The sequence below is a fragment of the Gopherus flavomarginatus genome, chromosome 1 (assembly GCF_025201925.1).
Source record: "Gopherus flavomarginatus isolate rGopFla2 chromosome 1, rGopFla2.mat.asm, whole genome shotgun sequence".
Lineage (NCBI taxonomy): Eukaryota > Metazoa > Chordata > Testudines > Testudinidae > Gopherus > Gopherus flavomarginatus.
This window is the reverse complement of record NC_066617.1, coordinates 345,272,343-345,289,667: the sequence shown is the minus strand read 5'-3', so window position 1 is coordinate 345,289,667 and position 17,325 is coordinate 345,272,343. Positions and strand designations below refer to the sequence as shown.

Here is a 17,325-nt window from a genome sequence, read left to right as displayed (position 1 = left end):
AGACAATCATTGAATCCATCCTGTTGTCCCCTCCTAGCTTCTCACAAACTGAGGCTAGGGACACTCAGAGATAAATAACCTGGTGGTCCCTTTTGACCTTAAAGGCCATGAATCTATGACTGTGGCCACATGGTTATTTGTGGACTTTGTTTGCCTAAAGCCCCAGTTTTCACCTCTTGCGCTAAAGGAATGTCTTGCATGGTACCAGTGTTTTAGCAGTAAAATATATCTGTACAGTACACTATCCATAACATTATTTTTATGATTGAACCCCTCTACATGTTTAGTTTTCTACACATACCTAGCTGTATACAAGCAACAAAATAATTCTGCAAACCATGGACTGGATGACTCAAGGATTAGTAATGGGATATAGAGCATTCGATTGCTAATCATGAATCTGAATCTGGCCTGAGGTGGTAATGCTTTAAAGTCATTAACATCCATCAGCACCATTTTTATGCTATCACTAGTGGATCTGACCTGCCTTGTCCTTCCAGGATCTATCTTATTTTTCATGTTATTCAAAATATAGCTAAGGCTTGGAGTGTTTATTATAAAACACAATGGATAAAGCCAAAGTCCCTTGAAATACAGAGAGCCTTTGTTCTGCAGTTAAAGAACAGGTTTCAAGCACTTGCAGACCTTGATGAAGAGGAGGGGAAGGCAGATGAGGAGATCAACAAGTAATGGGACAAAGTAACAGGGTGCTGGCTAGGAGATCCAAGCCAGGCCCCTGTTAGCCCAGCTCTGTTTAAAAGGGGGATTGTTAGGACTGGCTGGGGGGAGGGCACACCCTAATCACCTGAGGGGATGCACCTGCAGGCCTCAGTAGCCAGCCTGCTATATAAAGCTGGCTGAGAGGAAGCAGAGATGGAGAGACAGGAAAGGGAGGAGTAAGGAGGGCCAGCTCCCTACTGGCAGGGGAAGCTAGTGGTCTCCCAGGATGTTGGTCTGTAACATATGTAAATAATAGGTGGTGGGGATAGGCATAAACAATAAAAGAGCACTGGTGCATTTACTTTGGAGCAGTTTCTGACTGAGTTTGTGAAGGGGCTGGGAGCAGGCACTGCTACATGTGAGGGCTTGTCTGGGATTTGGAGCCAGTGACTGTGGTTGGTGACTCTGGACACAGAGGAGACCCTCAAATGGCTGGTGAAGCAGTAGGAGGAAATTCAGCAGGCTCTGTGGAACATCCAGCTGTCCCACCAGACAGAAGCAGGCCTTCCTGACCTGACAGGCAGAACAGCAACGAAGCCTGCAGGACTTTATCAGGGAGCAAACCAATGCACAAGCACAGCATCTACAGTGGGTGGTAGGTGCCTTCACCTGTCACAGGACTTGACCCCTGGGCTGGATACTGCATAAAAGGAGTCTGGCAGATGACCTGGATGTGTTCCTGGGGACATTTGAGCAGGTAGCCACAGGCACTGGGTGGGAGAAGACAACCTGGGCTCTCCAGCTTTGCCATACTTGGTGGAAGAGGCTCAAGCAGCCTACATGGCGCTGAGTGAGGAGCATGCCTGGGATTATGAGACTGTATGAGCTGCCATTTTGGACTGCCTGGGCCTGTCAGCTGAGTGCTAGTGGCAGAAATTCCAGGCCATGTGCTGCATGCGTTGCCTCGAGTCTTTACCCACAGGCTAGTGGACTGGGTGACCCAGTGGCTAAGGCCAGAGATGTCTGCCACAGCAGAGATTATGGACAGTTTAGTACAGGAACAATTGTTACAAAGCCTCCCCAAGGCCATATGGGTCTGGGTGAGGTGACAACAGCCAGGTACTTTGGAGGCAGCGGTCTGATTGACTGAAGAATACATCGAGGCTGAGGTACCATGAAGGGGGGATGAGCCCTAGAAGGAGAGGGAGCCTTGGAGGAGACAGTCTGGACCAGTTTCTGGGGTGGCCCAGGAGAAGAAGGGCAAGCCCTGAGGGGAACCTGAATGAGTGGGCAGGCTAAGCTGCTTGCAATGTGGAAAGCCAGGACATATAAAATGGAACTGCCCAGAGATGGAATGTGGGTGGGCTGAGTTCTGTGGGTGGATCCAGGTAGAGGAGTGAGCAGGGAGATGTAACCTGACCACCATCCCCGTAAGGGTAGGGAGAAAATCCCAAGCCGGCCTGCTGGATACTGCATCTGGCTGTACGTTTGTGCAGCAAGCATCGGTAAAACCGAGAAAGGCCCTTGGTTGCATACAAGGATAAAGTTTTACCAGGTGGATAAAGGGGATAGTTTTACCAGGTACCCCTGGAAGTGAGGGGCTGCTTCAGGTGGAAGTGAGTGGGAGTCTTGAAGGGGCTACCATACCCACGGGTGGTGGACAGAGACTGGGGCCCACCATTAAAAAGGGAGCAGGGGCATACTGCAGTTGGGGGGGGGGGTGTACTGCCTATACCAAAAGGCTGTGAGATGTGAAAATGGGCAAGGGTCCGTCAAGACCAACAAAACTCCTAGACAACAGAGCATAGAGTGGCCGAACCTGCAGGAGATCTACCTGGGGGAGCTGGTGGGCCCAGGCCCCTCAGAGGAAGGGCCGGTCCCCATGGAGGGCCTTGTGGACATGGTACCCATGGATAAGACCCCAAACCCACAGGAGAATGTGGGGGGAAACTGAGGTGGGGAAGCTCCCACCAGAAGAGGGGATAAGTTCCAACCCCATACTTGAGGTATGGGAGGAGACAGAGAAGCTCCCGCCAGAAGAGGGGATAGGTTCTGGCCCTGTACCTGAAGTACGGGACAAGCGGGGGCAGCATCTATCCTGGCCCCTCTATTTACATGAGTCTGGGAAAGGGGAAAGTGCCAGATGAGTGGACTTACGGGGTTATAGAGAAGATACCAAAGAAAGGAACTCTCAGTGATTGCAATAACTGGCACGGTATCACACTTTTATCTGTGTAAGATCATAGTCCAGTGTATATCAGACGCAGTTGATAGCGTTCTCAGAAAAGAGCAAGCTGGTTTTCGGAAAGGGCATGGATGCACAGACCAGATCTTCACTCTACGAAACATAATAGAACAGTACTTAGAATGGCAATGGCAAGTCTACATAAATTTCATAGATTTTGAGAAGGCTTTTGATAGCATTCACAGGACCAGCCTCTGGCACATTCTGTGGGCATATGGAATTCCTTTCCATATAATCAATGTCATCAAAAGCTTCTATTTCAACTTTACATGCAGTGTTGATCACAATGGACATCTGAAGGCAAATGAAAACAAGGCCGCACGAAAACAACATGCCGAAGAGCTGTGGAAGCCGAGCTGAAAAACCTGGGGCACAGCTGGGGAAGTGGAGGAGCTTCGTTGCTGCCCTAAACATCAGACGCATAATAGGAACATGATGATGATGATGATGTGTTGTCATCTGTCTCAGCCCTCCCACCCTGGTGTTACCAGATGGGTGAGACAGTTTGGTGAAACTTGCAGCCTGTGCTATATCTGTTCTGTGGGGATACAGAGAACTATAGTTTCCCAGGCTGTCAATTGTCTGGCCTCACAAATAGTAATCCACTCTGAAAAAAGAGAACAAATCCAGATATATCCTATCTGGAGCATTTAACTGAGACTCAGAATGAAGGGAAAGATCTAGTGACTTTAATGAATGTACCCAGTTTTGGTATAGCGTGTAGTGGTGTGTTGTTGTTTTTTTTAATTAACTTTATTGCAACAGTCACCCAGGGAAGGGTCATTTTGTAAACTTTTCCTGCACATTTCATGTGGTATAAATAAAAGTGCATTTAAGCAGAACTTGTCCTTCAGCGCAGCAGAGGATGGAGTTTTGTTCACTTTCACATGGGTGTCATAGTGCAGCTCCCTCTCTTGGCAAAAAGCATTGTGCTAATAGGACATTACCTGGACACTTCCTCTTTCTTTGGATGGGGTGTACTATGGATATTCCTGGAATCTTGTTGTGCCCCTGTGGTTCCTTGCTGCTGTTATATAAAAAGTAAGACTGGTTCAACTGGGTCTATAATAGCTATGAGCAAGAAAACACATCCTCCTCAGAAGGGGACAGATAGCATAAATCAGCACAAAGAAAATGGGGTAGCTGGTTTATTTAAAACCCCTTGTTCAACAACCACTCTTTCAATTCATTGTCAAAATAGCCCCTGATATGGATGCTGCCAGTGACTTTGACTTGAATAGGTGGTGGTTTCCTAGCAAACTGAGTGAAGAACTTCCTCCTCCAGGGTCCAGATATCTCCTTCGATTTTCCTGATGAATGTCATCCTCCTTTTGCCATAGGTAATGTCCTTATAGCCTGGAATGTTGTGCATGTGGGGACATCTCACAAAGTAAGGAAGGGCAGGTGGAGTATCTGATGGCGCTCTCCAGCCAGACAGGTTGGGGTACTAGTCATGTTTGGGGGAAGTAGGATTTCTAGTGGGTGGAACGAATCTCTCCACAAGTATTCATCAGTGGATTCCACAGTCCAGGGGTAATGAGGGTCGCAGGTCTCAGGTTTGTCTCAGGACTGGTTCTGCAGCAGTCGCTGAGCTCCTGTGCCCCACATGCCACCTGGCTGCCTCTTCAGCTCCACTAGGGCCATGGCCAGCGCCATCTTGCTGTTGCATCTGGCTGGGGCCACTATAGGAAACTTAACTAAAATGGTTGGATGTCCTAGCTCAGCCTGCATAGGGTCTTTGTTAAAACATGGTATGGAGATCTGATAGGGTATTTTTATTTGAGCTGTTCCGAAGTCCTAGTCAGGAAAAAAGAGGGGATCTTTCCTGAGCAAAATAATCATAGAACTTCAAATCCTCCTAGCAGATTATGGCCATTTCATTCTCTGCTTTTAAAAGTATACTTGAGATATGTATTAGTTCTAGTATTAATTCACGTAGGAGCCCAAGAAGGGCCAACCCTATGTGTTTTGCTGCCAGAGACAGAAAACATTTTTGGTGCTCCCGAAGCAGCCGAGCAAACAAAACAAAACAATTTGGCACTCCTGCTCCCCAATGCCCCAAATGTTGATCTGGTGCCCTTGGAAGTTGACAGTCACAGAATCATAGAATATCAGGGTTGAAAGGGACCTCAAGAGGTCGTCTAGTCCAACCCCCTGCTCAGAGCTGGGCCAATCCCCAGACAGATTTTTGCACCAGATCCCTAAATGGCCCCCTCAAGGATTGAACTCACAGCTCTGGGTTTAGCAGGCCAATGCTCAAACCACTGAAACTGGAGAATTGGCCTGAAATCAATATCAGAAAAGACAAGTGCAGGGTACAACACTTAGAAAGGAACAAGCAAATGCATAAATAAAAATGGTGAATAACTGGCTAGGCACTAATACTGCAGAACAGGATCTGCGGGTTAGAGCGGATCACAAATTCAATATGAGCCAAAATGTGATGCAATTGTGAAAAAGGCAAATGTAATTCTGGGGTGAATTAACTGGACTGTCATATGTAAGACACTGGAAGTAATTGTTCTGCACTACTCAGCACTGCTGAGTTTTGAGTGCCACACTTAGGAAAGAGATGGACAACTGTAGAGTGCAATAAAAATGATAAAAGGTTTAGTAGACCTGACCTATGACAGAAAGTTTAAAAAAACTGGGCATATTTAGTCTTGAGAAAAGAAGACTGAGAGGGGACCTGACAAGTCTTCAAATATGTTAAGGGTTGTTATAAAAAGGATGGTGATCAATTGTTTCCCATGTCCCCATAGATACTATTTAATCAGTTTAATCTGCAGCAAGGGAGATTAAAGTTAAATATTAGGAAAAGCTTTCTAACTATAAGAATAGTTAAGCACTGGAATAGGCAGGGCTGCCCTGAGGAGGGGGGCAAGTGGGGCAATTTTCCCCAGGCCTCTCAGGGGCTCCCACGAGAATGTCAGAGGCTCCCCCCGGCCCTGCCTCCACCTTCCCCCATCCCCCCACACCTCAGCGCGCCGTGTCTAGGAGCAGCCCTGGACAGAGCTAAAGCAGTGTGACTCAGGCAGGGCCTGAGCTACTTCCGTTCAGAGCCACATGGTAAGGGAGCAGGGCTGCGAGCATAGGTCTCGCTGGAGCCAGGCCGCTGCAGCGCTGTCCAGGGCCGCTTCTGGACTTGGCGTGCTGAGGCTCCAGGAGAGGGGAGAGGCGGGGGTAAGCGGCATGGTAAGGGAGCCAGGGCCAGGGGGTTTGGATGAAGGGCAGTCAGGGGACAGGGAGGGGGCAGTGGTTCTAGGCGAGTGGTCAGGGGATGGGAAATGGGGGGTTGGATCGTGGGCATTCTGGGGGTCTGTCAGGACTCGGCAGGGGAGTGGATAGGGTTTTGGGCAGTCAGGGGACAGGAAGCGGGGGGGGGGCGGTTATAAGGGGGAGGGGTCCCAGGGTGGTGGTTGGGGGGATCTCAGGGCGCGGTCAGGTGACAAGGAGCAGGATGGGTCAGGGATTCTGAGGGGGGCAGTCGGGCAGCCAGAAGTGGATGGGGTTCAGATAGGTGGCAGGGCCAGGCTGTTTGGGGAGGCACAGCCTTCCCTACCCTAAAGCTCATTCAGCAGTTTGAGGCTTGAAGACAGCTATTTAACACAAAGAGCCAAGCTGTTATCTTTTCCCTTAGGGCTACCATCCCTTTCACTTCTCAAATGCCAAATTATAGTCTACATTTAATTTCAGTGCCATCGGGAGATTCATGTCACGGGAAGGTAGCTTCATTTAAAATTAGCCACTTTAGATTAACAGTGATAGTCATGGGAGAGGGATCATATGAGAAGAGCAATATCCTACACCACCTACCTCCTTCCCAACCCCGCCAAGGGAAACCCCCCCTCCCCTGCATTCCCTGAGACTCCAGAGGGCTTAATTCAGTGGTTCTCAAACTTTTGTATTTGTGACTGCTTTCACATAGCAAACTTCTGAGTGTGGCCTCACCCTTATAAATTAAAAACTCTTTTTAATATATTTAACACTATTATAAATGTTGGAGGCAAAGCAGGGTTTGAGGTGGAGGCTGACAGCTTGTGACCCCCAGTAATAACCTCGTGACCCCCTGGGTTAATTTAATTTTAGCACCCTGTGTCCATTCACATGCATGTGCTATTTTTAGCATTTCAGTTTTCACAACATAGGCTCATCCAAGATTCTGGAACAAGCTCAAATGCTCAGTTCATAAAGTATGTACATAAGCTATACTAAAGACAAACCCACGGTAACCATCTCCAGTTTGTGAGGGACCCTGTGGAGCCAGTCTCTAGGAAACAGATACATTCATGGAGGTTAAGTCCATTAGTGGCTATTAGTCAGGATAGGTAAGGAATGGTGTCCCTAGTCTCTGTTTGTCAGAGGGTGGAGATGGATGGCAGAAGAAAGATCACTTGACCATTGCCTGTTAGGGTCACTCCCTCTGGGACACCTGGCATTGGCCACTGTCGGTAGACAGGACACTGGGCTGGATGGACCTTTGGTCTGACCTAGTATGGCCATTCTTATGTTCTAAGCTAAATGAACCCAAAGTTATGAGGACAGATATGAGTCAACGAAGCCAGCAGAGTATCAGAAACCTGGAAAAATCTCTGACTGGATGGGCTCAGGTGTTTGGTCACAAGCTGATGTGGTTCAAAAGTTCTGGGGTTTTTTTTAAGCAGAATTTTTTTATTGTTTCTTTAAACAATCAAACACAGCAAGCAGCAACTATTTGGCCACACACTTCTGAAACCTCAAACCATGTTCAGGTTTTGGCAGATTAATTTCAGCTTTTCAATTAAAAAAACAACAACAAATTTTGAAGGAAAGCAGACATTGTCCGTGATTTTTTTCTGCTTTTTAAAAACCCCTAGTTTTCGATCCAAAACAAGGAAGGCTGTGGAATCCTCATCACTGGAAGCTTTTAAGAACAGGTTACACAAATATTTGTTAGGGATGATCTAGGTTTACTTGGTCCTGCCTTGGCATGGGGGGGCGGGTGGACTAGATGACTTCTTGAGGTCCCTTCTACCCCTACATTTATATGATTCTATGAATAAAGGTGTGGCAACTGGAGCAGGGGATTGGGGATTACCACTGTTCTGCTGTGTGACCTTGAGTAGGGCGCTAAATCTTTCTTTCCCTTAGTTTCTCCAGGCCTAATCATGGCCCAAACTATGTGGCAGGGCAGAACTGAGGATAGCAACATGGGAGGGGACACAGACTCCACAGAGCCATTACATCCCTTCCCTGTGCAGGTGAGCAGGGGAGCACTGTGCCCCACCCTGCACCTTTCTCCAATGTACCTGGCAGTGTAGCTCCGCTGCTATCTCTATGCTGCACCAGGTATAGGCCTAGTGCTGCATATCCCTTCTCTGGAGTAGCGTGGGGAGTGGGAGGGAAATTGACTTCCTGAATCAGAGTCTCCCTCTTGAGCGGCTCCTGGGCAGTGCAATGATTTACTGCCACTAATGCAGGGCTCATGGCAAAGCCACAGTTGAGCCCTCAGTTTGTAAAAGGAGAAATAAGCCCAGTTATATTTACCTACTTCCTAGAGGTGCTGTGAGAAATAATGGTTTAATGTAGGGCTGTAAAGCTATTAAAAAATTAATCACTATTAATTGCACGATTAATGGGGCTGTTAATAATAGCATATCTTTAAATATTTTTGGAAGTTTTCTACGTTTTCAAATATAATGTTTTCAGTTACAACACAGAATACAAAGTGTACAGTGCTCACTTTATATCTATTTTTTATTACAAATATTTGCACTGTAAAAAACAAATATAGTATTTTTCAGTTCACCTAATACAAGTCCTCTGGAATGGTGTCTGAAGCATGAATGTATACCATATCTGGCATGTAAATACTTTGCAGTGTCTGCTACAAAAGTGCCCTGCAAATGCCTGTTTTCATTTTCTGGTGACATTGTAAATAAGAAGCCGGCAGCATTATCTCCCTTAAATGTAAACAAACTTGTTTGTCTTAGCGATTGGCTGAACAAGAGGTAGGACTGAGTGGACTCGTAGGCTCCAAAGTTTTACATTGTTTTGTGTCTGAGTGCATTTATGTACGAAAAAAAATCTACATTTGTAAATTGTACTTTCACAAAAAAGAGATTGCATTATGGTAATTGTATGAGGTGAATTGAAAAATACTATTTTTGTTTATCATTTTTACAGTGCAAATATTTGTAATAAAAATAATATGAAGTGAGCACTGTACACTTTGTATTCTGTATTGTAATTTAAATCACTATATTTGAAAATGTAGAAAAACATCCAAAATATTTAATATATTTCAATTGGTATTCTATTGTTTAACAGTGTGATTAAAACTGTGATTAATCACGATTAATTTTTTAAATCACGATTGTTTTGAGTTACTTGTGTAAATTAACAGCGATTAATCAACAACCCTAGTTTAATGTCCATAAAATATTTTGAGAACTGCAGATAACAAACTCTACAGAAGCATTGAGAAGAGACCACAGTAGTACATACAAACAAAAGAAGAGGAAAGGAGTGCTCCTTTAAAACTGTCTGACTCCTGTGACTTCTGCCTGGATAAACTGTGTGACAACTCTATTAATCTGAAGTACTTGCTGGAGCTCTCACTTATCCTTCAGATAAGCATGTGACAGCACAGCTTTTGTGTTTTATAATCCCCTGGATTTTGTCTCAGAGAGAGAATTCTCTGTGCTGTGATGCTTGAACTAAGCCGCTTCGCTGGGGTCAGGAGCTTTTCCTTGCTGCCAACATTCTAGAATTAAGCTTGATTCGGTTCAGTTAAAAGCATCTATTCATTTCTGACTAACCAAAAACCATGGGGAAAATCCCCAGCCAGTTTCTCCATATCATCATAATCATAGGTGGTACTATATTTGTCTAATCCAGAGTACAGTCATGATCACGAATGATCCAGTTCATTCAGATTTTTTCAAAATGGGTACAGTACTAAATACAGTGAACCAGCTGACGTGTTTGGTTTCAAAGGGAATGCTGAAATAAGGTCATACTGTTCTTTTTCACATACAGCCTTTGTGTAGGAGATATTTACACTCAGATTTATGTACTTTGCACTGAGATAAAGTACAATTTAATTGCTTTGATCTTTGCAGACATGGAGATTACAGAATATACAGTGCAGGAAACTGCAAGCAATAATATTATGGCTCCATATATATTTGTGTGCTTCATGCAGAACCTCACAAAGTCTTCTCTACATAGATTTCACTTTGCAGTGGTCCCTACACTAGGTGCTGACTCCGTGGGTGCTCTTGGGCTGGAGCACCCATGGGGAAAAAATGGTGGGTGCTGAGCATTCACCGGCAGCCCCCTATCATCTTCAACCCTCCCCCTCAGTGCCTCCTGCCTGCCCATGGGCCCTGCCAATCAGCACCTCCCTCTCCCTCCCTGCGCCTCCCACGAGCTGCGATCAGCTATTTTGTGGCATGCAGGGGGCGCTGGGGAGGAGCGAGGGTGTGGCGCTTGAGGGAGTGGATGGAATGGGTCAGGAAGAGGTGGGGTGGGAGTGGAGCGGGGGTGGTGTGGAGGCAGCGCTGGGGCAGGAGGAGGCAGGGCAGGGATGGAGCTTTGGAGGAACGGGGGGAGTGAGGGTGGGGCCTAGTACAGAGCCGGGGATTGAGCACCCCCATGCACACTGGAAAACAGCACCTGTGGTTCAATGACAGCAAATGGTACTGCATCAAGAACCTGGAACTATGGGCAAGAACTAATAAGACCATTTATCCTGTATTTTAAGGGAAATCCCTTATTTTGGGTGCAATGTCCCACAAATCTTATCCAACAAGGACTCTTTAAGAAGGCTTTAATCATATAAAAATAAGTTTTCAAGATGCAGATGAACCTCAGAGTTACGAACACCTCAGGAATGGAGGTTGTTTGTAACTCTGAACAAAACATTACGGTTGTTCTTTTGAAAGTTTACATCTGAACATTGACTTAATACAGCTTTGAAACTTTACTATTGCAGAAAAAAAATTATTAAAAACAAAAGGAAAGTTTAAAAAAAAGATTTGACAAGGTAAGAAAAGGTGTTTGTTTAATTTAAATTAAGATGGTTTAAAAAAAAGTAATATGTGTTTACCACAGTACTGTATTGTATTTGCTTTTTTTTTTTTTTTTTCTGGTTTCTGCTCCTGCCTGATTGCATACCTGCAGTTCCAAATGAGGTGTGCAGTTGACCAGTCAGTTCGTAACACTGGTGTTCATAATTCTGAGGTTCTACTGTATAATCATTTGAATGTATGATTTTGTATTATGAAAAAAATATTGTGGGGTTCTAGACCTTAAAAATTAGCTTGATGTGTAAATGGCCACTCTCACAGGAACTTTATGATTCTGTATGAAGTTTTTGCAATGTGTATAGGGACTTCTCCTCCAAACTCTGGAACAAGGAAATTCAAACTTTGCCACATTGGCTTTGGCAACTTGCCAAGAGCCCAAGAGTCACATCTAATTTGCTTTGAATAAATCAGAGCACAGTCTCCTGTTTCTTTACTGCGTAGGTGGGGCCTGTGCAACAAATATCACACCATCTTCCGCCACGTTTCTCCTAGTTCATTTGGGATGCATAGTTTTTTTTTTCCCAGTCGCAAGTACCACATTAAAGACACTGTGAGTTGAACTTGGCTCCATCAGGCTACATTGTGGTGACCCCGAGCTAAAGGAAAACAGTTAGGTGAGGCCAGTGGTGAGGGCTGGCCTTCGCTTCCCGCAGCTCCCATTGGCTGGGAACAGTGAACCGTGGCCACTGGGAGCTGTGGGAGGCTGTGTCTGCAGACAGTCAATGTAAACAAACTGTCTAGCGGTCCACCAGTGATTACCCTCACTGGCCATAGGTGGTTACCCACCACTGTTCTAATTCATATAAACATAAGTAGGTGCCCATCCCATGTCCTGGGTATCCTAATATAATTTAATTTCACAGTAAAATCTCAAAGCAGTTAACTGCTCTTTCCAACCTAAAATAAACGGGGTGCCAGAAGATAACATGAACTACAGATAGGGTGACCAGCTGTCCCGATTTTATAGGGACAGTCCTGCTTTTTGGGTCTTTTTTTTTATATAGGCTCTGTGATGGGGCAAGGCCAGATGGCTACAGTAAAGTACTGAGAAACAGGTATGTTAGCCCCAGGCTGAACAAATCCCTAGGACCCTGGTAACCAAATGGCAGTTGCTCCAGGTTAATCAAGGCACCTGGGGCCAATTAAGATCTTTCTAGAAGGCAGTAGAGATAGCTACTTTAATTAGAACACCTGCAGCCAATCAAGGCAGGCTAATCAGGGCACCTGGGTTTAAAAAGGAGCTCACCCCAGTAAGGCAGAGAGGAGCCAGAGGAGAAGGAGTGTGTGTGAGGAGCTCGGAGCAAGAAGCTGAGAGTGAGAGAGTGTACTGCTGGAGGATTGAGGAGGACAAGCGTTATCAGACCCCAGGAGGAAGGTCCTGTGGTGAGGATAAAGAAGGTGTTTGGAGGAGGCTATGGGGAAGTAGCCCAGGGAGTTGTAGCTGTCATGCAGCTGGTACAGGAGGCACTATAGACAGCTGTGATCCACAGGGCCCTGGGCTGGAACCCGGAGTAGAGAGCAGGCCTGGGTTTCCCTCAAACCTCCCAACTCCTGATCAGACACAGGAGGAGCTGACCCAGACTATGAGCTCCACAAGAGGGGAAGATCACTGAGGTGAACAAATCCACCAATAAGCGCAGGACCCACTAAGGTAGAGGAGGAACTTTGTCACCGATCCTATTACCCCCACACCTCCACCTCCATCCCAATTTTTCACCTTTGCTCTCTGGTCACCCTAACTACACAGAAAGCAACAGACCTTTCAAACCCTCAACCCAGCTGTCAAATGCCTGAGGAAAAAAAATGTCCTGACGCGTAACACATCTGGCAAAGCAAAGAGAAAACTTTGCTAGCAATCCCCTCCCTTTTATATTGTGGTGCTCTAGTTCAAGTACTTCCACAGATTGTAACTGGGGCTGTATTGCACAAGGAGAGAGGCAGATTCTCAGACTACATCTTCACTGCAATAAAGCTCCCACAGCTGGCATGTGTCAGTGGCTCAGGCTCGTGGTGTTGAGGCTGCGGCACTATAAAATTGCACTGTAGATGTTAGGGCTTTGACTGGGACCATTAGCATTGTGGTGTAACGCGCTCAGCCTGAAACTTAGCTTTTTGTGCAGGTCATCACATTCTGCACTAGCTTCAGTTTCTAATCTAAGGTGTCTTTGCGAGTATGTAGAATGCATTACAGTATTCCAATCTCACTGTGAGAACGCATACATAATTGTGGAAAGGTTCATAAATGAAAAGAACAGACAAACATTTCCTACTAGATGCAGATGGAAAAAAACTCTTAGCCACAGCTGCTCCCTGGGCCTCTAGAAGCAGCCTGGGATTTAGTAATACACCTATGCTATGCACTTTTGTTACAAACAGTAGTTGCCTTCCCTCAGTCAGGTTCAACGTCACCACCACTTCTGGTTACTTCTTGAAAACCACACATTAAATCTCAGTTTTTTCCACATTCAGTCACAGACAGGTGGACCTCATCCAAGTCTCAAGCTCATCTAAACACAGTAATTTGTTCCAAGGTACCACCCAGGTCAGACATGAAGCAAACAAAAAACCCTGTTCACTGACAACTTGTGTTCCTAAAAGTTATTAGAAAATGCTGCTAAAGAGACTGAAATCAAACATCCTGAGTGCTCTGATTTTTACCCAAATCTCAATCCAACCTCCAATATTTGTAGGTGCAGTTAAGTAGTTAAGCTTCTAAATGGAGGCAACTGTAGGTGCAATATGATTTATGCAATTAAATGTATTTTAGTTACATGAATACACATAAATATTGACTTCCTCTACTTGAAAGACATTTTATTTTGCTTGTACACTAGCAGCAGAAGTGGCTGACTTCTTTGTTTTTCACTGTCTCATTAGAGATGACAGATTGGAGTGTGCATAACTCTTAAAAACTGTATGGTCACTAATAAAAGGCCAAAGAATGCTGTTCATTTTCTCTGCTGAGCTCTATAAATACACTGTTTCCTAACTAACTCTTTGATGGCAATAGTCGGCATCTTGCACTTTGTAATTGCTATGGTTAATTATTTATTTAAATCTATACAAGCATAAAAGCAACTGTCCAGGGCTGTATGTGCCTTTAACATATATTAAAATATAGTAAATGAACGCAGAAATAATATAAACCCTGCAGACAAGAAGTAGGGGTAACCAAATGAAATTAGTAAGCAATAGGTTTAAAACAAAAAAAAGGAAGTATTTTGTCATACAATGCACAGTCAACCTGTGGAACTCCTTGCCAGAGAATGTTGTGAAGGTCAAGACTACAACAGGGTGCAAAAAAGAACTAGATAAGTTCATGGAGAATAGGTCCATCAATGGCTGTTAGCCAGGATGGACAGGGTCCCTAGCCTCTGTTTGCCAGAAGGTGGGAATGGGCAACAGTGGATGGATCCTTTGGTGATTACCTGTTCTATTCATTCCCTCTGGGGCACCTGGCATTGGCCACTGTTGGAAGACAGGATACTGGGCTAGATGGACCTTTGGTCTGACCCAGTCTGGCCATTTTTATGTTCTGATGCTGGAAACTAGGAAGAAAAGAAAAACATCATACCAGTTGCTTAGACCCAGTGCACCTGTCCCAGAATTCAGCTCACCTCTCGCTCCCAAAAAGGCTAGGAAAAAGAGATGAACCTTGAATGTCAACAGATTTGGGCTATTTTAGATGGAGATGGAGAAAAATGAATTTAAAAGTCTAGAGCCCTTCACAAAATATACTCTGCAAACTAAAGGGGCTCCAGTTTAGGTATCTCCTCTGACTAGTTGTGGCAGGATGGAACAGGAAGAAAGGTGATCTCCCAAAAGAGTAGGTGTAGCCTTGATATGCAGGACCATCCCTAGCCATTTGAGTGCCCCACACAGCCCCCCCCATGGGATCTGGGAGGCAGGAGCTGTGGAGGGGCCACTTTTGGAGGCCTTAGAGGCCCAGAGCGGGCCGGGCAATTAGCGGGGGGCCAGGAGCAGACTGCTCTGCTTCCCTCACCTCATCCCTAGACGTGTTGCTCGGGGAAGGGGACTTGGGGGAAGGGATTCCCCCCTCACTGGCAGCGGCAGGAAGCAGAGCAGCCTGGCCCAAGCCTGCTCTACTCCGCCAGCTCCCAACAGTGGCACTTCGCTTCCTTGCACCTTAATTTGGTAGATCTATTCTATCTTCAGAGCCCACAAAAAAACATCTCCTTATTGGTTGATGAAAAGATCTGAGCAAAAATGTCCAGAGGAAGCACATGCCCCTTCCCACTGTAACTGGGAACACCAGGAGGATTCCTGTATATGTGCATGTGTATGTATATGTATATGCCTTGTAAATTAAACTGACAAGAGCCTGGAAAAATATGCTGAATTGCTTAGCATACTAAATATTTATGAAAATACATCATAGGTATTGGGATCGACCTGCTTCTTTGTTTCTGACAGCATGAACTGTTTGTGTCTGGGTGCCATGGCATGGCACTGCAGCGCAAGCGACTGTTGTGACAGCAATGTGAGGTGGCTTTGTCACAATGTAACATCTGACTCAGGAAGCAACTTTGTCATGACATTACATGGCAGGTCCAAGGTGATTTTGTAGTTCCCCCACCTCTCTCTGCCATTCCTGCTGTGGCTCTATATGGCTGCCACCTGCCCAGGGCTCTCCCTATCCCCACCCTGGGGCCGGCTCCACATGGAGAAGGCCCCACTGCCCGGCCCCAGGGGGCTGCTGAACCCTGCGACCAGGCTGCCCCCGCAGGTGTCACGCGAACGCAACACTCCCCCGGCCCGAACGCTGTCGCATCACTGAGGGGGCGTGGCTTGCAGGGAATCGCGCGCCTAGCCTAGAGCGGGCGCGGTATTGCCGCCGGAGGGGCGTGGCTTTCCGCAGTGTCACGTGTGTGCGGAGGAACGCGTGGGCAGCTGCGCGCGGGGTTGGTGAGCACGCGGAGCGAGGCACTGAGGCGCCTCCGGACATCCAGGCGGGCGGACTCGGTGTCTCCCCGTCTGTCGCAGCCCCTGCGGCTTGTCATGGCCCCCTGCCCGCGCTAGAGCCCACCCGGAGCCGGTTACGTCCCCGTCCCCGCCCTGTGTGGCCGCCGCCCGGCGATGCCCCAGTCCAGCCTCGCGGTGACCCGGCCGCTGGCAGCGGGCTGGGATAAACGCGCGGTTGTAACGGCCCCGCCCCAGGCAGCGTGTTTCACACCCTCGTGTCTGTGTGTTTCCTGCTCACAGGGCGGCGCGCGGTGCCTCTGCGAGGGAAATGACCGGGCGAGCGCGGGTCCGAGCGCGGGGACAGGCCCTCGCGGGCTCCACCGGCAGCGGGGGGCAGCCGGGCTCCCCACGGCGGCCGGTGCGTACTTCGTGTCCGTGACGTGCTCCGTGTCCTCTGCCCCGGCCTCCAGTCTGGCTTTAGTCCGTGTCCTCCTCGTGGGGCCCGGTCTCGTGTGTGCGTGACACCCGGGGTCGGGGCCGGTCCCGGGCTTCCTGTTCTGTGCTGCCCGTTCAGGTTCATTCCTGTCCCTGACCACCAGGGTGGTAGCTGAACACTGCCTTGCTCGTCCGTGACAGGTCACCCCTTCCTCCCCCCATGGGGGGGTAAAATGTGTCACTTCCCCAGTGTCCCCCAATCACCCGTGTGTGGGGTACAAGTATCTGAGCCAGAGAGTGGAAACTGGTTCTTGTAGCTGTTGACACTAAGTGCAAATTGAGGGCCAGCACCATTTCATTCCTTCATATGACTGAATTTATCTTTTTGGATTAATCACTGAAATAGAGTCTAATATAACTTCCTTTAATGGCAAGAAATACAAAAATATTCACACTTTTTTGCAGCTTAGCTTCTTTTCTTCTTGAAAGACACAAACTACAAAATTGTACCATGAATATTGCCTGCTTTTAACTGACATTGGAAAACGCCTACATTTAAGGTCAAATTATTAGTCTTTCAGGACAATTTGTCCATGTGCCCCTTCTGTCCTGCCACGCTGCGTTTAGTTTTTATAATAGAGAATGAGTGAAAAGGCCTGGCTTATCAAGAAGGGGTGACATCAAAACTAAGCACCAAAATTGTTTTCTTTTGACTCAGTATTTTTGTGATGTGAATAAAATAACTAAAGAAAAATAACTTATTAACATTCCTTGAAAAACCTGAATAATGCTGTTTTTTAGAGTTAATTCTCTTAGTGTTTGTGAATTGAAGATTTTTAAGTAGTAGGCAGGTTGTATTTGTTTCTAGTGTTTGGTACCTCTCTGTTGCTTCTGTCTGAGCAGGTTTCTGCATGACATGATCTCAGTTCGCTAAGGCTGTGATTCAGCAATCTACCTTAATCAGGGAAGTGTTTAAGCATGGGGGACTTC

General features: G+C 46.6%; 1 protein-coding gene and 1 pseudogene across 2 annotated transcripts in view; one reads left to right on the top strand and one right to left on the bottom strand.

Moving 5' to 3' along the window:
* Positions 1-4,057: 4,057 nt before the first annotated feature.
* LOC127045911 (39S ribosomal protein L49, mitochondrial-like) lies at positions 4,058-4,561 on the bottom strand (annotated as a pseudogene).
* Positions 4,562-16,130: 11,569 nt separating this feature from the next.
* The window catches only part of PIWIL4 (piwi like RNA-mediated gene silencing 4), a 75,614-nt gene continuing 74,419 nt past the window's right edge, over positions 16,131-17,325 (top strand). For both annotated transcript variants that reach the window (XM_050940903.1, XM_050940893.1), the window contains exon 1: positions 16,131-16,318. In XM_050940903.1, the coding sequence (XP_050796860.1) occupies positions 16,229-16,318 (90 nt within the window). In that variant the 5' untranslated portion in view covers positions 16,131-16,228. The remainder of the gene's footprint in view (positions 16,319-17,325) is intronic.